Source organism: Apteryx mantelli, chromosome 28 (assembly GCF_036417845.1).
Source record: "Apteryx mantelli isolate bAptMan1 chromosome 28, bAptMan1.hap1, whole genome shotgun sequence".
NCBI lineage: Eukaryota > Metazoa > Chordata > Aves > Apterygiformes > Apterygidae > Apteryx > Apteryx mantelli.
In genome coordinates, this window is record NC_090005.1 from 481,557 (window position 1) to 490,485 (window position 8,929).

The 8,929-nt window shown below is 74.9% G+C and overlaps 1 protein-coding gene across 3 annotated transcripts; it reads left to right on the forward strand.

Annotated features, from left to right (window-relative positions):
• The first annotated feature begins 438 nt into the window (after positions 1-438).
• On the forward strand, positions 439-7,798 carry PLEKHH3 (pleckstrin homology, MyTH4 and FERM domain containing H3). Of its 3 annotated transcripts, XM_067311931.1 has the most exons (13): positions 439-634; positions 3,606-3,661; positions 4,194-4,282; positions 4,379-4,573; positions 4,645-4,802; positions 4,930-5,053; positions 5,141-5,438; positions 5,513-5,720; positions 5,809-5,945; positions 6,052-6,172; positions 6,245-6,697; positions 6,767-6,955; positions 7,037-7,798. In XM_067311931.1, the coding sequence occupies exons 1-13, from the start codon at positions 488-490 to the stop codon at positions 7,205-7,207; spliced, it is 2,346 nt and encodes a 781-aa protein (XP_067168032.1). In that variant the 5' UTR covers positions 439-487; the 3' UTR covers positions 7,208-7,798. The 3 variants fall into 3 exon arrangements, with proteins under 3 accessions (XP_067168032.1, XP_067168030.1, XP_067168031.1); XM_067311929.1 differs by having other exon boundaries at positions 6,052-6,697; XM_067311930.1 differs by having other exon boundaries at positions 5,809-5,936; positions 6,052-6,697.
• The last annotated feature ends 1,131 nt before the right edge of the window (positions 7,799-8,929 follow it).

Consider the following 8,929-nt stretch of genomic DNA (forward strand, 5'->3'; position numbering starts at 1 on the left):
TGCACAAGGTGACGGTGCTCAGACTGGCTGCATGAGCTGTCTGGTGCCAGGCAGCTCCACGCAGGGCCCGGTGCCCGCGCCGGGTGCACACGGTGCCGGTGCCACCTCCCTGGCGGTGCCGGTGCCACGGGGGACCCCGGGCCCAGCCGGTGCCTGCCGGTGCCTCCCGCAGCGGGGCACGGGGGCGCCGGCCCTGCCCAGCGGCGGGACGCGCAGCGCTCCCGGTGCCGGTGCCGGTGCCGGGCCGCGGCGCCGCGCCCCCCCCGCACGTGACGCGAGCGGCGGCCCCGCCGCCCCGGGCGCGCTGGCTCCGCCCCGGGCGGCGCGCGGCGATTGGCGGCGGCCGGTGACGCGCCGGGCCCGGCCCGCCCGGGGCGGCGGCGGCGGGGCCGGTCCCGGCGGCGGCGGCGGCGGCGGCCGGTGCGCGGCGCGGCGCGGCGCGGGGCGGCGGGCCGGGGCCGGTGCCGGTTGTGACGGCGGCGGGGCGATGCCGTTCCCCGGCGGGCTCTGGTGGCTGCTGTGCTGCCGGCAGGGCTTCACGCTGCTGCGGCGCGACTACGGCGAGGCGGACCGGGAGGCGGACGGCGAGGCCGAGGAGGAGGCGTCCTTCGAGCTCCGCGCGCAGGGCGACCAGGTGGGTCCGCGCCGCCGCCGCCCCCCGGCCCGGCCCGGCCCGGCCCGGCCCGTGCTGCGCGCACGGCTCCGCTCGGCCCCGCGCTCGGCCCGGCCCGGGGCGGCTCCGCTCGGCCCCGGCACCGCGGCGCTCGGTGCGGCCCCGGCGCTCGGCTCGGCGCGGCGCAGCGCGGCCCGAGGCGCAGGGCGAACCGGGCAGCGGCGCCCGCGCTCCGCGGCGCTGCACCGGGGCCGCTCCGGGCCGCCGCCGCCTCTGCCCGGCCCGGGAGGCGGCGGGGCGCCGCGGCTGCCGTGCACCGGCTCCGGCCTCCTGCTGGCTCGTCCCCGGCCCCGGCGGCGAGCGCGGCCGCAGCCCGCCCGGGCACGTCCCGCCGCGGGGCCGGGCTGCCCTTGGCGCGTCCCCGCCGCTCCCGGGGCTCCGCGGCCGCAGCGCCCAGCGCGGTGGAGCCGCTGCCGCCGCCGGGGCTCGACGGGGCCGGGTCGGTGCCGGCTGCCGCCCGGCCGTGCCAGGGCCCGAGCCCGGACCGGAGCCCGGCGGCGCCCTGGCCGCCTGCCACCCGGCGGCATGTGGGCTGCCCCGAGACAAAGGTCCGCTTGAGGCGGGAGCGCGCCCGGTGCCCGGTGCCCGCAGCGGCGAGGCCCCGGCCGCCTCCCGGGACGGCACTTGGGGCTGGTGCATGGGGCTGGTGCAGGACCCGACACGGGACCCAGTGCCTCCAGCAGCTGCCTGGGGCCACGACCGTGCTGCGGAGCCGCTGCCGGGCCCCGGTGAGTGGGGCCGTGGGGCCCGGGCTGGCCGGGGGCGCATTCCCAGGGAGGGGGGCCTGGGGGCTCCCGGCCTGGCTGGAGGCACCCCGCCGCCGGGGCCTGCCTGGCCGGTGTCCGTGGGGCTGCGGCCAGGGAATGCGGCCGTGGGGAGGTGGAGGGGATGGGCTCGCCTGGCGCAGGCGGCATTTCTTCCCTCCTCTGGCGGAGGGAGTCCCTTCCCGATGGCAGCCCGGCTGCCTTTCCCCACCCTCGGGGCCTGGCGCTGCTGCTCCCGTTAGCCGAGGGCTGCCTCCCGGCTGCGGGGGCGTTGAGGTTCCCGGGAACGCGGCGCCTGCGGTGTCCCTGGGCGGCCACGGCCCGAGCTGGGAGCAGGATCCAACCCCAGCACCAGTGCGGCAGCTCCGGCTGCACCGCACTGAGCAGCGCTGGGCTGTCGCTGCTCCCTGCGGTTCCCTAGCCCTGAGCCGTGGCATCGGCCTGCTGCTATCCTGCCAGCACTGTGGCTGCCGGTGGGGCCTTTCCTGGTGCTGTGGAAGCCGGGGCACCCGCTGGATGTGGACGAAGCCTCGGTGCCGCGAGCTTGGTTGGGGCAGGCTGCTGCAGGGCTGCCGGTGCTGGGCCCCGTCAGGAGCGTGTCGGCCCTGTGCTGCTGCTGCTGGGAGTTGGGCTGGCTCAGGGCCTCACTCGTCCCCTCTGGCGCTGCCGGGACGGGCTCCTCAGGTCTCGCCGGGGCTCTGTGCACGGACCTGCCAGACCGGGCAGCCCATGGCTGCACCTGGGGCTTTTCCCAGCGCGCCCTGTGCTGCAGGAGCAAGGCCTGGATCTCCCCGCTCCGGCTGCTTCCTCTATTTGGGGAAGCAGAGCAGCACGTGGAGCTGTGGAAGCCGGCGCTTCCCTCCTGTCGGGCTGCGTGGGGGGCGGCTGATAACACTGGGGAAGTGGGGGAATCCCTGCGCCGGGGGGCTGCTGCTGGGCTGCCCTCAACGCTGCCAGGCCCCGGAGTGAGGGCTCAAATCCCTGCCTGGAGCGGGCACGCGTCTTGGTGGCAGCCTGGCACAGCCTGATCCGGCTTGCACGTCCCCTCTCCCCCTGCCCGCAGTGTGGCCTGCAGCCGGGCTGCCCCAGCTCTGCAAAGCCAGGGAGGATGGGGACGGTCCCAATGCAGCTGGGCTGCCCTGGCTCCATGAGGCCAGGGATGGTCCAGGGCCTGGGGGGCTGACGTGCCCACGTCCCGCGTCCCATGCTGGCTCCGGAGGTTAGGCTGGCGTAGGCGCTGTGATGCCGCCTCCCCGGGGAGCCCTTCGCCCGCCCCGAGGCCGGCGGCTCCTCAGAAACCTGCAGCGCCGGCCGCCCCTTCCCGGGAGCGTGGGAGCAGCTGCCCTGGCCCCGCGCGCAGCCTCCTCTCCCTGTTTATTTATATCTCCAAGAAGGAGCCGGCCGCTGCCGCCTCCTCCTCCTGCGGGCCGTGGCCAAGGAGCCAGCACCGGCCCTGCAGCCGCGGGGCCCCGCGGTCCGTGTGGCGGCACGGCCAGCAAGGAGCCGCTCTGTGCACGGGGCGCCGGGCGCTGCGGGGCCGGAGCCCTCAATGCCGCCGCGCGGCCGTACCTGCAGCGGTTCCCCTCTCCCTGTCCCGGCGCTATTTTTAGCAGTTTTGCGGAGCGCTCCGGCCAGTCGCGTCTCCGTCTGCCCCGTTGGGCCACAGCCGGCGGGAGTGGCTGTGCGGATCCCGGTGCCGTCCCGGCCGCGCCGCCCCGCTCTGCGGCAGCCGGCACCACCGGGACCCCGGCGCTGCCCAGGCTTCGCCCCGCGTCCTGGCTTGTGGGCCAGGGTGTCACCAGCAGCGCCGTGGAGCAACCGGCTCCTGCCGCGCCGCGGGGCCAGGGACTTCCCTGCGCCGCGTCCCACCGCCGCGGGCAGGAAGTCAGCGGCCCCATTACAATGGGACTTTGTGCCGTGAGCGTATTACTCAGCACTGGCCTTGTGCAATTCTGCACGGTGTTCGGCCTGCCGGGGTGAGCTGAGGATAGGCGGCCGGCGTGCTCGGCGGCTCTGCCGGCCCCACGGGGCTCCGGCCGCGGCCCCGGGGCGGTGCGGAGCAGCCCGCGCTCCCTGCCCTGCGGCGGCCCAATCCCGGCCCCAGCCCGTCCGGGGGAGGCGGTTGGGGGTGTCCGGGCCGCAGGGCTGAGGCGTCTCTTCCTCCGCAGGGGTCCCTGGAGGTGAGCCTGAGCCAGCCCACCCGCACCAGCAGCGGCTCGGAGCGGTGAGTGACCCGCTCGTGTCCCTCGGCCGGTGCCGTGAGAGCGTGCCGTCCGGCTCGCGGGGTGCCACCGACTCCCCACTTTGTCCCGGAGGCACGGAGCAGCCCGGACTCCTGGGCTCCAGCCCCATCTCTGATGCACGCTTGGGCACAGCCCCGGTCCATCCGCGCAGGATGGCTCGGATGCTGGCGAGGGGCCGCGCACGGCCCCCTGCGTGCCGGGGCTGGGGCTGCCCGCGGGGGGCTGCTCGCCGGGGCGGCGGGTGCCCGGCAGCGGGTGCCGGTGCAGGGGACCCGCTCCGCTCCCCGTCCTCCCAGCGCCGCTCCGCTGCCAACATTCCTTCCTGGTTGTTCATTTTCCGAATTCCTTGGCAGGGCCGCCACTGCAAACAGCTTATTTTTAGCCAGGGTCATCTGCACCCGGTGGCTCCGCCGCGTTCCCACCGCGGGGGAACGGGGCACCCCGGGGCCGTGGCCTGCCGGGGGCGCGGGAGGCATCGGCGGGTGCCCGCGCTGAGCCCTGCGTCCTGCCCAGGTCCCTGCTGGTGTCGGAGGAGATGCGCAGCCTCATCGTGGAGAAGGGCCCGGGGCCGGTGGAGGACGATCCCGAAGCTCTGGTGAAAGGTGGGTGCAGCCGGGGCCGGGAGAGCAGGATGCTCCAGGGGACGCGCCGGCGGCTGAGGCTTCCTTCCCTTTCCCCTTGCCCTTGCCCCTCCCCAGGCTGGCTGCAGCGGGAGGTGCGGGGCGGCGTGAAGACCCCCTGGATCCGGCCTCGGAAGTACTGGTTCGTGCTGACCCCCGACTCACTGGACTACTACAGCAGCAACGAGAGGGGGGCCAAGCGGCTGGGCTCCCTCGTGCTCACCAGCCTCTGCTCCGTGCTCTGGCCGGACAAGCAGACCTACAAGGAGACGGGTAGGGGAGCTGAGCCGTGGGGGGGGCACGGGCGCCGGCGGGGCAGCGGGTGAGCCCTGTGTCCCTCGCAGGCTACTGGAGCGTGACGGTGTTCGGCAGGAAGCACTGCTACCGCCTGTACACGGAGCGCCTCAACGAGGCCGTGCACTGGGTGTGCGCCGTGCAGAAGGTCATCGACAGCAAGGCTCCGGTGCAGACGCCCACCCAGCTGCTCATGCGCGACGTCGAGGTGAGCCCGCGGCCCAGCGCCGGGGTCACCCCAGCCGGCTGGGCAGGGGGTGAGGGGGCCGCGGCACGTCCGGGGCGCCGTCCCCGGGCGCCCGCTCTGCAGCCGCTGCCATTGCTTGGCCTCGCAGGAGCACGGCGGCAGCCCCGAGGCGCTGGAGCAGATCTACCGCTGCAACCCGATCCTGCGCTACACCGGCAGCCCTCTCTACGCGCCCCTGCTGCCCTTCCCCTACGGCAGCCCCGACCAGCGCGGTGAGCGGCGGCCGGTGTCGGGCTCCGGGGCGGTCACGGGCCCTGGCGCGGGGGCCGGCTGTGACCCCCCTCCCCGGTGCCCCGCAGCCCCCGGCGCCCGCAGCTACACGACGCTGCGCGACGAGGCCGTGAAGCTCTTCAACTCCCTGCAGCAGCTGGAGTCGGAGCGGGACCCGGCGCCGCTGATCCAGGGCATCCTGCAGACCTGCCTGGACCTGCCGCCGCTGGTGGATGAGGTCTACTGCCAGCTGGTGAAGCAGACGACGGAGCCGCCGGCGCCGGGCGGGCAGGGCGACCTGCGTTACTGGCAGCTGCTCACCTGCATGAGCTGCACCTTCCTGCCCTCGGCACCCGTGCTGCGCTTCCTGCGCTCCCACCTGGACAGGTGAGCCGCCGGACGGGATCGGGCACGGAGCCGGAGCCGGGGCCCCGCCATGACCCCGCCGGTGCCTCGTGCAGGACGGAGAGCCGGTGCCCCGCCTCGGAGATGGCCAAGTACGCCGGCTTCATCCGGGCGGCACTGGGCAAGACGAAGGGGCGGGAGTGCGTGCCCTCCCTGGACGAGATCCTGGTGCTGACGCGGCGGCAGGAGATGGTCTGCACCGTGCACTGCCCCGGGGCGGCCGCCTGCCGCGTGGCCATCAGCTCGCACACCACCGCCGCCGAGGTGAGCGCCCGGGGCCGGGACGGGGTGCCGCACCGTGCCGCGCGGTCGCCGCTGCTTGCCCACGTCGTGTCTCGTCTCATGTGCCCAGGTGGCCCGGGAGCTGGTGTCGCGGCTGGGGCTCTCGCAGAGCCCCAACCTCTTCGCGCTCTACGAGCAGTCGCGGCTGCGGGAGCAGCCTGTGGGCAGCGCCACGCTGCTGGCCGACGTCCTCACCAGGTTTGAAAAGTAAATGTCCCCGCTCTGCTGCGCTACGGGAGTGGAGGGAGGGGGGCCGGGCGCGGGGGGGCCCAACGCCGCCCCGGCACCCACGGTCCCGCGTCCGCCTCCGCAGCCTGGCCGGGGAGGAGCGGGAGCAGGACCCGCCGTGCAGGCTCTGCTTCAAGCACTACGGCTTCCTGGACACGGAGAACGTCCCGCGCGACAGCCTGGAGTTCGCATTGCTCTTTGAGCAGGTGGGAGCGGCGTCCCTGTCCCCGTCCCCATGGCCGGGCGCGGGGGCCGCCGCTCACCCGTCCCTCCCGCAGGCGCACGAGATGGTGCTGCGGGGCCAGGTGCCCACCTCGGAGGAGACGCTGCAGACGCTGGCGGCCCTGCGCCTGCAGAGCCTCAACAGCGACTTCTCCACCCACGTGCCCTTCCCGCGCCTGGAGGAGCTGTTCCCGGCCGGGGCGCTGCGCGCCCGCCTGCGCGCCCCCCGCCCCGCGGCGCCCCCGGCCCGGCGCCCCGGGGCCCGGCTGCGCGCGGGGCTGCTGGCCGGTGGCCTCTGGGGCCAGGCGCTGGCCAAGCAGCGCGCCGAGCGGGACCAGCGGCTGCGGGGCCGCCTGCGCGAGGAGGGGGCCGCCGTGATGGCCGGCATCCTGGAGAAGTGGAAGCTGCTGCAGGGCATGGGCCGGCCCGAGGCCATGGCCGCCTACGTGGCGCTGGTCCGCGAGTGGCCCGGCTTCGGCTCCACGCTCTTCGATGTGGAGCTGCACGTGGTGAGCCGGGGCCGCGGGGGGCCGGGGGCGCCGGGCACCGGGCGGCGCTGACCCCTCTCGTCCCCGCAGAGCCCGCTGGGGGCCGCCCAGCGCCTGTGGCTGGGCGTCGGGGCCAAGGCCGTGTCGCTCTACAAGCCGGGCGAGCCCGAGCCCCTGGACAGCTTCTGCTACGGCCGCATCTCCTCCTTCGGGGCCTCGGACAGCAGCACCTTCCGCCTCTCCGTGGAGGACCGGGACCTGCTCTTCGAGACCTCCCAGGTGAGCGGCCGAGCAGCCGGTGGGGGGGCTCTGGCGGGGCGGCGGCGGCGGCCCCCGCACTCACCCGGCTCTGCTCCGCAGGTGGAGGAGATCGCCCAGCTCCTCAGCACCTACCTGGCCACGCTGGGCGCCCGGCGCCCGCCCCAGACGGAGGAGCCGGCCGGCAGCCGCGGCCCCGCCGGCTCGCCCGCCCCAGACCCCGCAGCCGAGCCCTGGCCGTGCCGGCCGCCCCCGGGCGCCTTCCTCAGCTAGCTCGGCGCGACCGCGGCGGGATGCTCCGGACGGACGGTGCTGGGAAGGCAGTGCGCCTGGCCCCAGCCCGGGGCGCCATGAGCTCCGGCGGGGCAGGGGGAGGCCCCGGCGCCCCCTTGGCCGTTGCCTTCCTCGTCCATTTCCTTAATTTATTTTGAGACGCCCGCGTCGCCCAGCACTTTCCCTGGTGGGGCCCTGCCGTGCCACAGGGTGCCTCGGGCTCCAGGCCAGCCTCGTCCCCGTCCGCCCCGGTGCCTTCACATCCAGGGCCGCAGCTGCCCAGGGAGCTGTGCCTGCGCCCCGGCTCCTGCTGCCTGAGTGGCTTTGCCCAGGGCAGGAGGGTGCTCGGCAGCAGCGCGGTGCTCCGGCCCGTCCAGCTGTCGGCTGCGCGCCTGCCCCTCCTGGAAAGCTGCGGGCGGCTTTTGGCCCCGCTGCCCCCGGGGACGGTGAGCTCGCCGGGCCCTGCCGGGGGGCCGGTACGGCCGGGGTTCGGCCCCTCGACATTGCCTCTGTAAAGTTTGTCAGTTCAGTCTTTTTTTTTTTGGGGAGGTGGGAGGGGGGGCGGTTTTTTAAATAAACGCACAACGGAAAGGCTGTGCCTCCTGTCCCTGAGCGCGGGGCCGGCTGGGGGAGGCTCGCAGGGCAGATGCGGGGCCTGAGCCGCCCTCCGCGGCGGCTCTGCTCCGGCCGGGGAGGAGCAGCACAGCGCGTCCTTGGGGGAGGGGAGCCACTGTCCCTCCAGGCAGCCGGAGCGCTGGGAGCTTGCCCCGTCTCGCTGTGCCCTTTGGCATTTAATCAACAGCGCAGCCAGCTCTCTGGGCTCCGCGTCCCGCTCCCCCCGGCACCCGCTGGCACTGGCTGCGCCCGCGGGGAGGGGGAGCTGCCCCGGCACTGGGTGCCTGTGTGGCCTGTGCCAAAGAGGGCGTGGGAGCCTGTTGCTGCTGGGGCGGGCAAATATTTTTAGCCTGCTGCTCTGTGCCACAGGGTCAGAGGAAAAGGCTAATTCTCACCTTGGGCTGCCTGGGCTTGGGTTGGTGCCAGCGCTGCCCCACACCCCCTTCCGTCGCAGCCTGACTCACCGCTCGTGCGGGGCAGGCCCGGACCTGGCCCTCCCTCCCGGCAGCCAGTGACGCCGGCCGGCCCGAGCAAGCTCTAAGCCCTCATCCATCCAGCTCGGAGCCGGAGCGGTAAGGAGGACACGGCCAGCCCCTCGCAGGGCCTCCCTGCCGGTGCGCAGCCTCACCTGCGCGTGAAACATTAACGCTGGTGCCGGCGTCGCTCTGGGCGCAGGGTAGGCAGGGCGGTGCCGGCTCCCGTCCTCGGTCAGGCCGCGCCGGCAGGTCGTTCCAGTATTTCTGGCTCTGCTGCGCCAGGCGCCCGGCACCTGCAGGCCTGACATCGCCCTCTGCCCAGACGGCAGGCTGCCGGCTGGCTCCCCCGCCGGGGCAGGGCTGGCTCCGCACACGCCACCCGGGACGTGCAGGTGAGCAGCCGGCACCGTTTCAATGCCGTCCGCCACGCGGGGAAACGGCCCTGCTTGACCTGCACCCACAGCGGCTGAGAGTGGCTCCTGCCCTGCTCAGCCTGACCCCGGAGCTCCTGGAGCAGTCCCTGATGGATCCTCAGGACAGGCAAGTGCTCTCACGCTCCCTGAGATGCGCAGGGTGAAGGAAGCCGGTAGCAGACCGCAGCTCAGCCCTCTTATTCCTTGTTATCGCCCCT